The sequence below is a fragment of the Tursiops truncatus genome, chromosome 3 (genome assembly GCF_011762595.2).
Source record: "Tursiops truncatus isolate mTurTru1 chromosome 3, mTurTru1.mat.Y, whole genome shotgun sequence".
Lineage (NCBI taxonomy): Eukaryota > Metazoa > Chordata > Mammalia > Artiodactyla > Delphinidae > Tursiops > Tursiops truncatus.
The window spans coordinates 129,193,885-129,211,731 of record NC_047036.1 but is presented as its reverse complement, the minus strand read 5'-3'; the positions used below and the strand labels follow the sequence as shown (position 1 = coordinate 129,211,731).

Sequence of the window (17,847 nt, the reverse complement as noted above, 5' to 3'; positions counted from 1 at the left end):
GTCTGGGCTGGTTTTGCTTTTCAAGGAGGAAGCAAAGTACCAATTCTGCTACAAAGAATAAGAAGAGAGCAATTCAAATCCATCAGAAGCTTCACCTTCTCACCTTGGTCGTCTCTTGCCCATCTTTAGCTTCCCATTCATTGCTGTGTACCAACTTATGTGACTCATTTGGAAAAACAGACTGGGATAGATGTGCAGATGGTTTGCAGAAACAGAAAGAAGTGTCATTAATGACTCAAATGGGCATCTATTTTTGGTGCTGGTATCAAGTGTCATACTAATTATCATTATGTCATATTCATACAGCAAATTGCATAATGTCTCTATGACTCAGTTTCCTCATTTGTTTTATGAGACCCATTAGGTTTAATTATGTCTTAAGGTTGGTTTACAGATTAAATGAGATATTTTTTGATCAATGCTTGCCCCATGGTGAGTATTCAACAGAGGCCAGCTATTATTTTTATTATTACAAATTGTGTTATTAATACTACCAGCATTTTACAAGAGTTTATGAAGCATTTTCACATATATTACTTCATCTCCATTCATAGCAGCCCCCTGATATAGGTCAGTTAGAGAGAGATTAGGATCTTCACTTTCAGAAGATCCTAAACTCTGGAAGGTAAAGTGATTTGCTCAAGACTTAGGACTTACAAGTGTCCAAGGCAGGCCTGACATCCAGAGCTTCTGACATATTCTGGTTTCTTCACTTAATATACCAAGTGGCCTCTCAAACAGAGGACAGTGCTACTGTCCTAGGCTCTGAGGGGTGACACAGAGATGTATAGAGCATGTGTTCTCCAGGCCTACTACTGCTCTCCTCTATTCCAGTTGGGCCTTCCCCAGGCTGCACTCTGTTAATTCCTAACTATGTGGCCATGTACAAGTCACTGTGCCTATCTGTTGTTGGTTTCCTCCTCAAAGAACTGAAGTGCTTAGCATATTGTCTGGGACATAAATGTTCAATGAATAGTGTCTGTTATCTAAGTGATGGTGATGGTGATGATGATGTTGAAGGTAATGATTACTACTACTACTGTGCTGTGTACAGTGGGTACGCAGTGTGGCAAAGAAGAAGATTTAACATGGAAGCCTTGGGTCTGATACGCTGTGGTCTCACGACAGGGGATTCTTTCAGCAGAAACGAGGGTCTTTTCACTGTCATTTTTACATGTCTTTCTCAGTTTCCAAAAAAATCAGCAGCAGGAAAGTTTTGTGACCCGAGGGCCCCTTGTGTTGCCACAATGTTTTCACAAGATGCTGCTTATTCGATGTTCCCAGAAACCCAGTGAGTAGCAAAAGCAGAAGTTATTTTGCTGATGTTATAGATAGGATTACTGAGACTCAGAGCTACGGCACTTGGGTTCAGGATTCACAGTACATCAGGAGAGGCCCGGAGCAGCTGAAGGCTCTGACCGTCTAGTTGGAGAAGCCAAGACTTACACATCCTGAGATAAATTAGAGTGGGAAAGAAGACGTGCCAGAATTACTGTTCCATGATGGCAGAGCAAGGAGAGGTCAAGAGAATGGACTAGCCCCAAACCATGTATGAGGGCAGTCTGGACTCATAGTCAGAGGAATAAGCTTCTCAGAAATATATGCTATGGGCACATCTGGAAACTGCCATCCTATCCATCAGGACTGAGCCCCTGAGCCCTCATTCCCCACTCCCACCCCCTACCCCCATGCTGGGGTGACAGGGATCAGACTGAGGGAAACCTGGAGTTTCCCCTTAGCTCCTGCCTCCTGGACCTCCCATCACTGTCCTGGCACCTGCTGACTCCCCCCGTGAAAGATGGAGAATTCACCTTGCATTTCCTGTGAATGGTATTGGTTGCCAGCCCAGAGTCTGCCACCCATGAGATGCTGAAGCATAGATTTTCTTTCTTGCTTGGTGCCCGCTGTTTGCTGGTTAGTGTTTCTACTACTTGAGCCATTGACCCTGATGACTCCTCCAACCCCATCCCCGGGGCGGGGGGTGGGGGGGCAGCGGAGATGCTCTGGGCCCGAGGCTTCTTCAGCCTTTTCGTGGCTGCCGTGAGGTGGATCTGTTCTCTTGGCCTCTCCTCCTGCATGCTCACTGGGTGTGGGAAGTCAGAGCCTGTGGGCTAGATCCCAGTAGACCGCATTCTGGTTATACTAGCCAAGTTAAGTCTCAGGACCCCTCTGAGCTTCCACCTGCCCACCTGAACAATGGGAAGAAGAATCCTGCTCTATCTCATGCAGTTGCCCTGAGGTTCAAAGAAGCTTGTATATTATCCCTTTTTTAAAAAATATATTTTTGAGCCTTGTGACAAGCCAGTGAGGGAGGCAATGCTAAGAGATGAGGAAATTAATGCCAGAAAAATGGAGCAATTAATCCAGGATCCCCCAGATAGCGCCTGGTGGAGTCATGGTGTGAACCCAGCTCTTCTCTTCCTACGCGCTAACAGCCAAGCACGATGCCCACAAGTCCTCACGTGTACCCTCACTCTAGCCTTCTGCTGGGTATCATTTACATCCTCACCCAGACCCTCCAAAACCCAAATCACTCTTTGTTCAAATTCACCCTTCCTTTAAGGCATGAATGACCATCCATCCCAGTTAGCTTGGGGTCGTTTCAGTTTACATGTCTTGTTCTGGGATAATTGGTAATAGCTCTCCCATTCACCCTTAAGTTTGGATGATAAATTATATGGTCACCGTATTTAAAGCCCCAGTTTCGTTCCTACGGGAAGCCTGGTAATGTCCAAATTCCTCAGTCCATGGCGTTCTTTTCTGACAGTCCATAGCACCACGAGCCTGGCTGTGTTATTCAGCCCTTAATCTATACCTTTGTGGCTATTATTTCTCAGGAGCTTGTCTTTCCTTCTACACTGGGTCTTGAGTCCCGAAAGGTATGGACTGTGTCTCACACCCCTATTGCCCAGCTCACCCCAACCTCATCTAGCAATGTGCCACGTAAACCTTCACTTCCAATGTGCGTGGTCATTGGCTGACAGATTGCAAACACAAAGGCAAGAGGGCTGATCCTTATTTAGGGCAGCGATTCTTCGCCTGAGGTCCTTAGCTGGGCTTCTCAGAGTGTCTGTGGTCCACCTGACTCCTGGTCATGCAAAAATATACGTGTGTGCATTTTCTGGGAATAAGAGTACAAAGCTTTGTTTCCCATCATATCCTCAAAGGGCCTATGACCCCCCAAATGCTAACAGCCTGACTTAGGGAGCTGGATCTTTTCTGCCAGCCGGAAGCCAACTTATGGGCGCCCTCATGCCTCTTCCTTCCTGGAGTGCTGAGGAATTCCAGGATGTGGGCTCATTAATATTCTGAATGGCTCCTTGGATGTCAGGCAGGGAGCAGGCAGGCTGGTTGTCTTCACCCTGCCACCGGGGAAACTATAGTGGGGTGTGGGGGAGCAGGGGCATGTAGATATTACCCAAGGCCGTGTGCTGGTGCTGGCTGGCCCATGGCTTGTGTCTCACCTGCTGGGCTGGGCCTTCGAGGCTTCAGAGCAGAGCAGTTAATGGAGACAGGGTGAGGTAGCAAGGAGATGTGGGTTGGAGTCCCACTTTTATCACTAACTGTATAATCTTGGGAAATTAAAAAAATCTCTGTAGCTCAGTTTCTGCATTTATAAAGCGCAGTTAATAAAACCAGCTACCTCAGAGGGTTATATTGAGGATTCAGTGAGATCAAACATGTAAAATACGTTCAGAACCTTGTACGTAGTGAGCCCTGGACATATCATAGCTGGTGTTACCATTAGTTTTAGAATAACGTGCTAATTCCTTTTGGCCTAACTCACAGACATCCCAGCTCTACCACAAGCTGACCCACAGGTCCCTCCCCATGTGTGACCTGAAGGCCAGTGGGCAGGGCAGAAGAGACTCGAGCCCCCATCCTTGGATTCCAAGGACCAAATGTCATTGGGATTTACCCAATCTACTGTAGGTGCACACTGCTTCTTCCTAGGGCCATGGCTTTCTCAAGAGATGGGTCTTGAGGGTGAGATGGTTGGACAGTGGCCATGACTGTGTGTGTAAGGCCTTGAAGCTCAGTGCGTACAAGCAAAGGCCCCTGGGGCCACAGGGCAGTTGTGGGACAGGAAGAAGAACCCTGGATGGGTGTCTGGTCCAGCCTGTGCTGCTAAGCTGCTGTGTGAGCCCGGCTGAGTCACTGCCTACTCTAGGTCAGCTGCTTCATCTATAATGTAAGGGAAAATGGGAGTCGTGATTTTTCAGGTCTCTTTCAGCAATACATGTTTGTGATTCTAGGTGATTAACAAAGATTTGAAAGTAATCAGTTTGAACAGCTGATTTTTAGATCAGAATGTTGGTTTTATTTTTGTGTCTGTTTTGTGCCTAGTTCTCCCTGCCCTACGTCCACACCCAACAGAGACTGAAGGGAGTTTCTTGAGGGCAGGTCTTGACTTCTCTTGTTGTCCCCAGAGCTTGGTCCCAGACCAGAGCACGTAGTAGGCTCTCAGGAGCAGCTGACTGGCACACACATGTCTTGACTCAAGACAGTATAGAGATTATTATGTTTTTGACTAAGGCAACTGCTTCCTCTCAACCCCACTGAAGGCAGAAGCAGAAGCCTGAGCATGTTACAACCAGAAAGACATGGGTTAGAGCATAAGAAAAAATAAATTAGATCCTTAGAGTTCTTAAGCCAGTTGAGACCCAAGAATTGTCTCTCTAACCGCCTCATTGTCGTGGATGAGGAAAGGGAAGGGTGTAGGAGATATGAATGAGTATTTCAAGGTCACCCAGAGACTCAAGGGCCCAGCGGGACCTGGACCCCAGCTCTCCTGATTCAGTGCCCTTCCTGTCACCCACGTCGTCTCCAGGCTTCATCACTGTCACGATGGCATCAGGATATCCTTCCAGGGATGCCCTTAAGATGGGAGAGGCAAGGGAGCTAGAAGGGTTGTGAGGCTGAGGGCAAGTCCGTGGGACCTTCTGAAACTAGCTTCACATTGCAAACAGAATCTGTCTCGACTGTGGGGTCTGGAAGAGCATTTTAAATAAGCCAGAAGGCGGGCACAGCACCTTTGGCGATCATTCTGAAGCTGGTGGGTGTCTGCTCTTGCTGCCTAGCGATTCGGGGCCACCCTGCGCAGAGACGGGGAGGGCAGAAAGGGCTGTGGGTGGACCCATTCGCGTGTGGTCACAGGGCAGCTGCTTCACTTCATTCCAAAGGACAGAAGTATAATCCACATTCCATGTTCAGGCAGTTCATCCAAGCTGAAGAACAGCCTGTGATATTCCTGTCTTGTCTCTTTCTCCAGGTTGTGAAAATTGTTAGAGCTGTGCACGTGTGGTTGGAAAACAAATGGGAATAGTTGTACATTTTGCTCTACATTTCTGCCTCATTCAGAAACGCATCTCTCCTTCCCTGGGAGTCCAAATTCATCTTCTGTTGAATGGAGTCTTGAAAGTAGAGCTGGCCTTATCTAGGCAACTCTTGGATGGGGAGGGCAGGTCCTGAGAGGCATTTGTACCAAAATATCTTGCTGCTGCTGGCTTGCCACTGTGTCAGATACTTGGACATTCCTTTGCAGTGAGCACTGCCCTCTTTGCCCAGTCCCCTTTGGAAACACAGCCTCTCTCAGGAGGCACGAGAGGCATCCTGTGGTGCTATCCGTCAGGAGTTGGAGGACCACAGCCTGGGCTTGAGGTGCTTCTAGAAACTTCTAGAGACTTCTAGGAGTGCAGAGAGTGATAAAACTGGGCAAATCCCCAGAAACTTCTAAACCAGGAATGTGAAGTACATGGCTCATGTGTACGTCTGTCTCATCCTGCTTCCACAGCAGACGTATCACGAATTGAGTATTTATACTCCCCCCCGTTGAGTCTGGATTCAGCCTCAGAATCCTCTGCATAGCCAGCTGACTGGAGGGGCCTGACCATTTTCTATCCCCGTTCTTTACCTGTTGTTAAGCGCGAACAAAATTGATGATTGCAATGCTGAGAAGCAAGAAAATAGAATCAGAAGTCCTGAGAAACATTTTCAGGGTCCCAGCATGACATGTGCACAGAAAGCAAAGGTAATGAAGAAATCCAGAAAATCAGGGCAGGAGGGGGAGTCTCCAAGAGACTGCTAAAATGCTTCAGTTTCATCCTTGTATATCTCACGTCCCCTTGTCAAATACAGAATCACTGGCTTCCCCTTTTTAACATAAACGCTAAGCAGAAAATAGAGCTTTTGTGCTGTCAGGAATGACTATTCCATACTATTGCGTCTTTTTGTTTCGTTTTTCAAATTTCTGCGTGACCTTCCATGTACGCCAAGAGCCACAGACACAATGCAGCGGCAGTCCAAACTTAGGCGTGCTCTCCCTTTTCTTTTAAATAGCTACGTCCCACCTGAAACCGATGCTGAAATCCCCTGTGAGGCTCCCATAAGATGGGGCAGCCATTGCCAGCCTCACCTGCTGCAGAGCTCTCTGGATGTCGATGCCCTGGCCCCAGGGCACAGCTGGGTTAGCCAGGCAGTCCCCAGCATTCCCCCGGCGAGAGATATCGATTCTCTGCCTCCGCAGGCTCTGGAAAGCCTCAGCCATCACCTTCACCCCGTCGTAGGTGAGCGCAGAGGTGTACTAGTGGGAGGAACAGAGACAGTTAGGTGTCAGAGCTCGCTGACAGGGAGGCAGGCGGGAGCTGTATCTGGGAACGAGCTTCCCGGTGGTGAGGATGCCTGCAGTCGGCCAGGGATGGGGAGTGGGGGGAGGAGGGGAGCAGCTGTGAGCCGGGAAGTGCCTGCCTCTTAGATGGGGGCTGCCGCTCCACCTCTCTAGCCAATATTGCCCTCCTGGATTGTGAGTTCAGTATTACTGCAGGTTGCGATGTTAGAAGAGAACTTTAGAATTTTGTGTTCCATCTTGCCATTTGAAAATGTTGGTTCAACTGGAAAAAGAATGCATAGACTAAATACAACACATCTGTATCTGTCTGATACAGTCCATGGAAAACCACTTGGTGCTCTCTGTGGTATAGTCATCAGTTGGGGGCCAAGAGGAACAGTTTACTCCACCATCCCTGGTGACAGTAAAAGAATAATCCAAGAAGGGTCAACTCTAAATTATTTCCACATGTGGTTCACTCAAGTGGCAGGTTTACATTCTGCAAACTTTCCCCTTGTGCTTCTTCATGCTAACCCTCAATTTTATCCCCCTCTCGCCTGAAAGCGGGTGAAAATGTTGAAACAAAAGCGGGATAACAATCCAGAACAACATTTCCTGGCGCTGGAACTCATGTCTGTCCTCATTACTTTGTCCTCGATGTCTAGCATGTTCTCTGGCACATTCTGAGTTCACAGTAGAGTTGTAGAATGAACGTATATGTATTTTTCCAGTTCTTAACTTTGATTCTCTTGCTATTTTAAAAGTGTATACCTTATATTTTGTTATTTTTATAATCAGCTCCAATCTTTTGGAAATTGGGTGGGCTTTTCGCATATTAATGAATTAACTGCTGTGTGGTTTGCTCATTGCTTTAAAGCACATTTGTGATTTTTCTTGCTTAAGCTCATATTGAAATAAATTTTTATTTCTGAATTGCTAACTCAGTTTGAGCAAAAGTGGGATGAGAAGCATCTCGCTTAAGTGGCCTGCCATTCGCAAAGAGAAATTGACAAGTGGCAAGAGAAAGTTGCCCAGGATCCACAGTTTGCCCTGGATAAACAAATTTAGCCTCAGAATCCTTCTCAGCACAGTGTTTCACACAGCCATTGCCGAACTGTTGGATTTGATGTGGGAAAGAAAAATTATCCACTATCCTTATTCTAAGCCATTATCAAATAGCAGACAATATAGATGTTGGCTGCAGGATTTAAAGCTGCCTTGCTGGGGAGTGAGAGACAGGTAGTCTGCGTGATAATAGGTAGTAGACTCTCTGAGAAGGAGATGTGCTGGTTATTGCTTAGTTAAATTTCCTTGATTTTTAGCTAGGTATGTGGCTGATTAGAAAAAGGGCCAGCTCCCTGCACAAATCTAGGCGGCTCAATCCATGAAGAAATAAATGCATCCCCCTGGAGCTGTGCAACATGGTGGTCCTGCCCAGAGTAGAGACATCATTTTCCAGCTTCCCCCGTAGGTAGCCGGGGTGGGTTTCTAAGATGTGGCCAATAGCATGTAAAGGGAAGATCTGTGTGTGACTTCTGGAAAGACTTCTTATAGGAAGCAGTTTGGGTTTTTATTTTCCTTTTCCCTTCCTGCTGGGTAGAATAGTGAGGTAATTGTTGGAGCCTCTGCAGCCATTTGGGGCTATAAGGTAGCAGCCATATGCTGAGGATAGCAGAACAAGAAGATAGAACAAGCCTCAGTGTTTGATGATTGTGAAGCCATTACACAAGCCCTGGGTTGCTGACTCCTGAATTCTGTTTATATGAAAGAAAATCAAAATATTTAGCTTGTTAAAACCATTGTCATTCTGGATTGTCCATACCCTCAGTCTTTACGGATACACTTTTTAACTTGTTCCTCTTAGGAAGTCCGTCCTTATCGAAAGGCTAACACTATCTAGGAATCTAGGGCAGGCACAGGGACCAGGTTGGTCCTTTGCTGCCTGCCGCCCATCCTCTTACCTTAGGTCTCTTCCAGTCCACCCGGGTGTGGTCCCGAGCATCACTGTTTTTCCACTGCTGCATGATCCTGGCTGGGATGGTGTCTGTGTAGTTCACCAACTGGAAACCTGTTACGTTTGCTCCACTCTCCTTGAATTTGTTTAAGTCAATGTCCATGAAACCCTGGGTGGAGAGGAAGGGAAAGAAGTCAGAATATGTTGCCTGGGTCCATCCATTTAACCATGTTACAGAATCACAGCCTTTTCCACCCAGTTCCTACTTAAGGTGAAACCGACTTAATGGAGAGACAGTTGTGTCTCCCTCCCTTCTGAATTCTGTTGTCACTTAGTTTGTGCACAGAGTTAGCACAGTGGTTAAGAGCCCTTGCTCAGGAGCCAGCCATGCCTGGGTTGAAGGTTGGGCTCTGCTGCTCCCAGCTGTGAGTTACTACCTTGGACCAAGTTCCCTGATGTTTTCTCGTACGAATAATGGAGGTTAGGAGGCGGGGGAGAAAAAGCAGTGCGATGATCCACGTGATCAGTAAATGGTGGCTGAGATTACTGTGACGACACAGATATGCAATAGAATGAAAAACAAAAGAGGGGGAGGTTTTTCCTCTACCATCACCACTCTCCACCCTTGTGAGAGGAGAGGAATCTGAAGTCCGTTGGGGGCAGGCGCCTGAGGGCTCCCCAGTGTCACCAGCGTGTCTAGAAGAGGCTGCATGCTGATTACCCCTCCCCCTGTGCTCTTTCCTGGGCCACAGCCGAGGTCTTCTCTAGCCAGTGAGTCCTGATCAGTTTTCATATCTGCAAAGCATTTTTTATTGGGAAAAACTTTCCTCCCCATTTGGTAAAGTTCATTGAAACTCAGGAAGCCTTCAATTTAGAAAGGAAACCTTGTATTTCTATAATATATTCCATAGTGTACAATACTTCCAGATCTACAGCCGCATTTCACTTTATGGCTTTATAAGGTAGAAATTATATGTTTATTTGTCAGATAAAGAAATTGAGACCAGAGTGGGAGAATCGTCTTCACAGAGTCATTCATTGATTTAGTAGCAGAGAGGGGACCAGAACTAAGGTCTTCCGTAGGTCTTCGCTCACTTGCTCACTTGTCATTCAACGAACATATCTGAGAACCTGCAGTGTACTCTTCTAATAGTGAGAGAAACAACTTCCTTCTCTTACAAAGCTTACTTTCTAGTGGGAAACAGAGACCATAAACAAACAAACTGTTAGGTATAAAATAAGCTACAAGGATATATTGTACAACACGGGGAACAGAGCAAATATTTTATAAGACCTATAAATGGAGAATAACCTTTAAAAATTGTGAATCACTGTATTGTACACCTATAACATGGAGTATTATACATCAACTGTACTTCAGTTAAAGAAAAGTAAATATGTAGCACAGCGTCTAGAGCACAGTCCAGCAGAGCACACTCTGCTGTAGCTGTGAGTCCTCTGAAGGAAGATGAAGTGGGGAAAGAGGTGGGGGAGGGGAGGGCAGTGCCACGCCCTGGAGTCACGATCCGTTTGAGCCTCCCTGAGATGGTGGTGTCAGCACAGGGACCTGAGTGAAGTGAAGCCGTGTGAGTGAGCTCTGGGGAAATCTGGGGGAGAGCATTCTGGCTCAGAGGTCGGAGGATGTTTGGCATGTTCCAGAAAACGTTAGAAGGCTGGTGTGACTGTAGCACGGTGAGTGAGTGAGAGAGAGGGCGGGAAATGCAGTCGGCAGCCCAGGGCTGGATCACATAAAGCGTTGTGATCCCCTGGGTTTCTTTTTAAGGTATAATTGGCGGCCCACTGCAGGAGTTTGAGCAGGGATCATAAAGTCATTGCTGTCTGAGCTCCACAGCTTGGAGAAACTGCCAGACCCCTGGGGGTGAAATGGGGGAACGAGCAGGGGAAGCAGTTTGGTGGATGGAGGTTGGGGAGAGCCAAGGACTGGCAGCTGAGAGCCCGGAGCACTGGCCCCAGCTCTGCCCGGGTCTCTTCATTTCTCACTGACTTGATCCAGTTTCCTTACCTAAAAGATCTAGTCATCAGTGACTTCATGACTCAAAGACATCCCACCCGCCCCATGCCTCTAAAGTTCTGCGTTTCTTTATTATTTCTATTTTATAAACACACGAAGCTCAGTTCCGCCCCGAGCCCTTGCCTAGCTGTTCTCTCTGCCTGGAAGTGAGCTTTCCCTGGCTGACTCCTGCCCGTATTTTTGGATCTCAGCTAAAATGCACTGTCTTCAGACAGCTCTTTCCTGACCCCTTATGTAAGATTCAATTCTTGCCCTGTGGTGGATGCTGTTGATGCCCTGCTGATTTCCACTCCCCCAGCCCTTAGACACTGATATTCCGCTTTATATACTAACTACAAATACCTGTTACTTCACCTGCGTGCAGGGTAAGCCAGACGTATCGGGGATTTCATTCACCCAGAGCAGCTCTCAACCATTGACAGATGGGGAGTTCGTAGATAAATACTCCAGAATCCTCTTCCCTGGGTGGGGTAACCCTGAGGCATGCTCTACACCCAGGTCTAGAGCTTCCCTAAAGGATGGAGCTCCGTAGCCCTGAGGGGTAACTCTCTTGGTTATGCACTTTTATCAGATGCCTGCTGTCCCTTCCCTACTTCACATCCCTGATTCCCTGCTGTTGTTTCTGGGATTCACGTCCAAAGAAGCTGCTTGTACTTGAATTGCTGTCTTAAGACCTATTTCTAGTAGAACCCAGTCAAGTCACCCCCAACACCCAGTCCAGTCAGTTCCTTCTCAGTGTTCTGTTTATCACCATTTGAGATGATCTCGTTTGCTCATTTATTCCCTTGTCCTCTCTCCTTGGGTTGGAATGTCAGCTCCATGAGGGCAGGGACCTTTTCTGTCTTGTTCACGGATGTATACTAGAACCTAGCACCTAGAACAATGCCTGGCACAGAGTAGGTGCTCAATACGTATTTGTTGGGTGAACGAATAAAAGCCAAAGACTTTCCTCAAGCAAGAATGCTTATTAGCTAAGGGGAAGTGTGATCACCAGGCAGTAAAGGCCGGTGGATGATTTTAATTGTTTGAAAAGAGAAGCTCATGTTGGAAATATATTTTATGATTAACTTTTCCCATAGCTACAGTTTACAGACATTCACAGGGGTCTACTGAATTGCACAGTTTCTAGCAAGCTTTTAGTACAGATGAAATCAGAATTAGGTTCTCGTACCCAATAGGCATTCAAAGACGTTCTACTACCTAAGAGTACAACCATCCTACCCCTGGTTAAAAGCTAATGCACAGTTGAGAGACTTCCCATAATTTTTAGAGATCTTAAAAAGAACATCTTGTTCATAAAGTAACTATTGAGAGAATAAAATGAAAGCAACCTCCTGCAGTCAAATTCTGTCGCTTGAAAATCTGTAACAAGCTCCCGGGCATTTTGTATTGACTGCCCACATCAATGTAATGGGGGCCATAGGAAATGGCAGAGTTTATTCAAACATAAATGCCACTCAACTCCATCACCAGAGTGTCTGACTACAAGGTTACTGGAACCAAATCTCAAGGTATATCTAATCAAACTGATGGGACCTCTAACTGAACTCCTTAGCTCCCCTGAGAAGGAAGGGACAAAGAATGATAAAATAAGCTCCTATCTGTGCTGTTAGGTAAAAGACACAAAATGAGGGAATAATTTTTTTCTTTTTTACCACGTGAATATGTTTTCTTTTTAGTACTGTTAAAAAATAAAAATAGATCCTCAGATAATTTTGATATATGTTGTTGGGTCAAACTCATCTGTTAAGTCCCTGGAAAGTGTGGGAGGGAGTGGCAGTGGCAGAACAGGGAAGAGAAGTCAGGGCATTGGTTGACTCTTTGATAGGGTCTGTTAAGGGAGCCCTGCCTAGTTGGTTGTCTCTTGGCCTGGAATTAAAGAACACTGGCGCTGTTAAATGCTCTACTGAAATGCAGCTTCGGAAGCATTGCTCCTCAGGATAACAGAAATGACAACAATGGCAAAGCTGTCCCTTCTTATGCATTATATAACTTCGTCTATACAGCCTTTTGAGAATTATGAAGTTGTCGTTTAAAACTGAAAAATGAAATAATCAGTCGAGAGTCACCCTTGGATTTATTAAACATTTCCCAAGCTCTTACCCTGAGCCAGACATTCTATTAAATGCTTTATATACGTAATCCTATTTAATCCCCCCAGACAACCCTGAGAGGTGAACATGCACAGTAGGCACCGGGTGCTCATTTGCATACATGAGTGAGTATCTGTCCCAATTTTATGTGTGAGGAGCTGTGGTTCAGAGACCTTTGGAAACTCCCTTGAGGTCACCCAGCAAGCAAGGAATCCAGCTGTGGTCCAGCCATCAAATCTGTCTTCTTTGTCTGTGTTACACTGCTTTGCCAGTGGGGAACGTAGGAGGCTAGCTTTAGGATGGCATTTCCATATTGCCCCAGACAGAGGGACAGAGAAGCTCAGACAGTGTGGCTGACAGTTAATAGCCTAGAACAGGTGTCTCGCTCTGCCAAAGAGGGGCCTTCCAATACAGCTTTCTGTCTTAAAGCAACGTCTGTGGGAGAGCACAGTAGGTTTCTCTGCTTGACACCATGATGGTGGTTAGAGATTGGTTAGATGTTTCTCAAGCCTCTGATTTATACGAAGTCTGTTAGTGCCCACCTACCCCACATTTATACCAGGAGTCAGCAAATTTTTCTTGATAAAGGGTCATACTGTGGATTTTTTAGGCTGGTGGGCCATGTGGTTTCTGTCGTAACTATTCAGTGTTGCTATTACGGCACGAAAGCCGTCCTAGACAGTAGAAAATGAATGAGCATGGCTGTGTCCACTGAGACTTGAATTTCCCATAATTTTCACACGTCATGAAGTATCACTTTTCATTTTTCTAATAATTAAAAAATGTAAAACCATTCTTAGCTCATGAGCCAGACAAAATCAGGTAGCAGTTGGATTTGACCCACGGGCCATAGTTTAGGTTTACGGACGCCTGAAGCAAAGATGCTGGCTATCAGGTCAAACCCGTCGTTGTCCAGAGAGGAGACTAGTGGCCTCGAGTTGTAGGCTGACTAGAGGGGTAGCTGGGATTAGGATATGTATTCCCTATGTACTCATCGTAGAAGGCAATGCAATGCTGACCAGTCATTTAAATAGAATGACTGGGGGAAAAAGTGCTCAATTAATTAAACTGGTTAATATAGTCATTCCATCTCTCATATCTCAATGATAATTTTCGAAGGATTAGAATGAAAAGCCTTTTCAAATAATTATAATATCCTAAAGAGATGTTTAACAGTATAATTACATTAGACATGCTTTCACGTTGCTGTAAAGATTTAGAAAACGCTTTGAGGATCATGAGGAAGCTCTGAGTTATCATTATGACTGTTAATTATCATGTGTGCCTGGAAACAAAAGAACCTGATTATGTGTGCTTACTGGTTATTTAACCTCTCTGAGTCTTAGCTCTCTGGTCTTCAAAATGCGGATATAATAGCACCTACATCATAGAACTGGAGCAAGATTTAAAAAAAAATACATAAAGCACTTAGAGCTGTGTCTGGCACATAGTAAGTGCTTAATGAATGTTATTATAATCATCAGTGATTATGAATGTTATTATCATCACATTCACCATCATCATTATCACTGGGTCAAAAGAGGTTAGGTGTTGTTACAACTGCTTTGAAACCAGGCACTGGGTCAGGCAAGACACCTGAGCCAACAGGAGGCAGGTGTATAGGAACGCGGCTTTCAAAGGATAAAAAGCTTTATCTTCAAAGCCAGATTTCCTTTTTCTCTGGGGTTCTTTCCAGAGGTCACATACAAGCTATTCAGCCCTCATCGTCCTGCTTGGGCGGACACCGTTAAGGGGCCAAGGAGAAGGTTTTTTAACAAGACCTGGGATGCCGGAGAGAGCGCTCCCTCCATCTCCTCCCCTTGAGATCTAGAAGAGGTAAGTTAGAACAAATTGAAGAACTTGCACTTTATACTCTGAATGGCACAAGTTGAATGTGGCAAGTTTCCCCAAATTGTCAGATAAATTCTTAGATGACAGCTCCACAGAGAGGATAGTTATAGGGAAGTACAGTTTGAAAAGTCTGGTTCCATTAGAAATGCTTGAAAAAAGTGGGGATGTTCAACCTGAAAATAATGGAAGACTAAGAAGGGAAGTGAAGGATGTATTTGAATCCCAGAAGGGCTGTCGTGGGAAAGAGGTAGAAGATTTGTTCTCTAAGGTTCTGGAAGGCAGGCCAGCACCAACCAATGGACAGAAGTCATGGGATGCAGACTTTGGCTAAAATAATAGTGACAATAATAACCACCGTGCCTAACGTGTATCAGACCTGTACTGTGTAGTAGTAGACACTGTGCTGAGAGCTTTATTTGTATGATCTCATTTAATCCCGGTGACAGTCCTGTGAAGCAGGTACTTTTATCATTCCCACATTGCAAATTAGAAAACTGAGTCTTAAATGAATGGAGTAGCTTCTGCCTAACATAACATAGAAAGTGAGGGGCAGAGACCGTAGTCATAGCAAGTGACAAGACTCTGGGCTTCTTTTCTAGCCATTGTACATTCTGCCCCCTCAACGTTAGTCCCATCAGTCTGATTCATTTATCTTCTGTCCTGCAACGAAGCCCTTGCAATGGCCTGCATCTTTATACTAAGAAGGAATTAGCAGGTTTCTAGGAGACCCAGGTGTTAGTCTTCAGCTCCTTTAATGGATGCTGGTCATTGGGATGTGAACCACAAAGCTCTTTATTTCTCTCTCTCTTGGGGTCTTTCCCAGCTTTCTCTCTGACTGCAGCCTTGCTTCTCATCTCCTTTAGACCTAGAAGACCGTGTGACCCTAGAGAGCAGGAACCTCGGTCCCCACGGTATCCACAGCCCAGTACCTGGAGCAGGCTGACTGCTTAATTGACACCAAGGGGTGAAACATATACAACGAATGTCTTCACTCACCCTTTTCATGGTTTTCTTGTAAGTTTCCATCCTGTCACCTGTCAGTCTCTCAGCTTTCATCTTGTGGACCAAAGAGGTCTTGTTATTGACTGTTTCTGTGTGTGTAGTATATTCTGAACTGGGTCATAAATAAGTAGTGTCAGGAGAATAATTTTAGGGACAACCGCATAAGTTCTGTCCTGTCTTTGAACTTCATGAGCTGTCTACCCTAGGGTAGTGTTCTCACCTTCTCCAGGCACTAGATTATTGATCTGCAAAATGAGGGCATTGGCTAGATCAATGATCTTTCAAACTGTTGTCCCAGGCTGTAGGCATTTCAGAGGCTACCAAGTTGAATTAGTGGGAGGGCAGAAGGATGACATTCTGGATTCCCACCCTCCCTCTTCCACCAAAGCAGCTCTGCTTTTTATCTGTTTTACATACTGGGGTTCTCCCCAAGATTCCATTTGAAACTAGAGCTTTAAACGAAAAAGTTTGGAAACTTCTGAGCCAGTCGATTTCTCTCTTAAGGGCTTTTCCAGCTTTGATCTACAATTCTGTGATCACACAGGTGCGTGCGCATGAATATGGATGTACACGAATTCATGGAATATTCCTGGGGTGAGGACTTTGTTGTGTCCTCAAATAACCATGTCTCTGCATAAGGTCTTCAGATTTTCCTATTCTAGCCACTTTAACCGACCGAAACTTGAATGCGTCCTTACCCTATATAATCCCTCATAACATAGGCTTATCTGGTTCCTGCCAAGTCAATAAGACATTGCAGCTGTGCTTAAAGCAGCTAAAACACCATTCGATTTGGGAAAAAACCACTAGTGTTAACTCTTAGCCAAGTACATTTGAAACCAGGGAGGCAGGTACCTGTACGCTTGGATATCAGCAAACACGCAAACAGACCTATCCCCCGAACACAAGTCCACTGCTGACAGATTATTTTAAAAGGTAGTTGGGATCTCACAAACCAAATTCTCTCAGTCTGTGGGTTTAGGATAACATGCTGGCATTTTGTGGCAGAAGGTCAGGGGCCCCCAGATTGGGCTGTCAATGCATGAAGAAAGAAGTGCAGTATCTGGCCTGGGGTTGGTTGGTCTTTCAGAACCTCCCTTCATCTTAACTCTCTTCTAATTGGCTGCAGTCATGGGTAACACCTGGCCACGGCCACTTCAGAACAAGAGCCAGAGGGTAGGGGTGGAGTGGGCTTGTATGGCTGGAGTTCCTGGCAGACTTGAAACCAGCAATACCTTCCTTTCACCTGATCCAAACCTTCCTGTCCAGTGAGGCTCAGGCAAAGACTATAGCAAGCCCACCTTTGATGAAATGCCAGCTTAAACATTCTCAGGGGCTCCATAGAGCAGGCACCCAATGAATGCTTGGTGAAGAATGAATGAAAGTCCAAACGTATGATAAATTTGAAACCTACTAGGAATGGGGAAAGGAATATTCTTGCTATTCATTCATTCATTCACTCATTCACCTGTGAGGATCTAACATTGCCAAGTACATACTGGACAAAGGGATGCAGCAGAGAATAAGATAGGTTTGGTCCTTGTTTTCAAGTTACTTAAGGTTTAGTGAGAAAGGTCCATATTACCCACATAACTGTAGAGCAAAGTAGGTAGAACCAAACCTGAACCTGGAACTCAGGGAAGGCTCCCAGTGGAAGCAGGGAAGCTGAAAGAAGAGGAGGCTTTGGCTGGGTGAAGAGTGCAGGGAAGAACTCTCTAATTGGAAAGCACACATGCTCGGAGATTCTGAATCAGAGTGACAGAGGGCGGTGAATCAGAGGAAATGTGTGTACACATCAACCTGGATTCAAATCTCAGCTCTGCCACCACCTAGCTGTGTGACTTCAGGCAAGCTACTCAACCTTTCTGTGCCTTGGCATCCTTTACTGCAAAATAAGAATCATTATAGCAGCTATCTCATAGGGATTAACTGTATTAGTCGTTATCAAATTCTTAGGACAGTGCCTGGTACATAATAAGTACTCACCTAGAGCACTCTAGAGTCTGTTTGCTTTTCTGTCTTAAAAAAAGGGACAAGTAAGGAAGTGAGGACTGAACCTTTCTAGTTACATATTACCCCAATCTCCTGCCAAAATAGGTACTTAAGGGGTCTGTCCCTCCTGCTTCTGAGCTGGTAGTGGCAAGGGGGTTCCATGCTCTGGAAGAGCAACTGCAGCTGCTGGCTTGTATATCTGAAATAACCCACTGACTGAGCATGGAAAGGGCCTTTCCAAATCAGCCAAGGTGTGCATGGCTGGCAAGGGCAAAGGATGCAAACACCCAGTGCTTGAGATGAATGGAGTGGCTTC

The 17,847-nt window shown here is 45.6% G+C and overlaps 1 protein-coding gene across 3 annotated transcripts in view; it reads right to left on the bottom strand.

Moving 5' to 3' along the window:
- GRIA1 (glutamate ionotropic receptor AMPA type subunit 1) overlaps positions 1 to 17,847 on the bottom strand; it is a 304,982-nt gene that overhangs the window by 108,604 nt on the left and 178,531 nt on the right. For all 3 annotated transcript variants that reach the window (XR_012330926.1, XM_019924773.3, XM_019924772.3), the window contains exons 6-7: positions 8,569 to 8,730; positions 6,416 to 6,583 (exon numbers count right to left, since the gene is read on the bottom strand). Coding sequence is in view for 2 of the 3 variants with exons in the window: in XM_019924773.3 (XP_019780332.1) it covers positions 6,416 to 6,583; positions 8,569 to 8,730 (330 nt within the window). In the remaining variant the exon portion in view is untranslated. The remainder of the gene's footprint in view (positions 1 to 6,415; positions 6,584 to 8,568; positions 8,731 to 17,847) is intronic.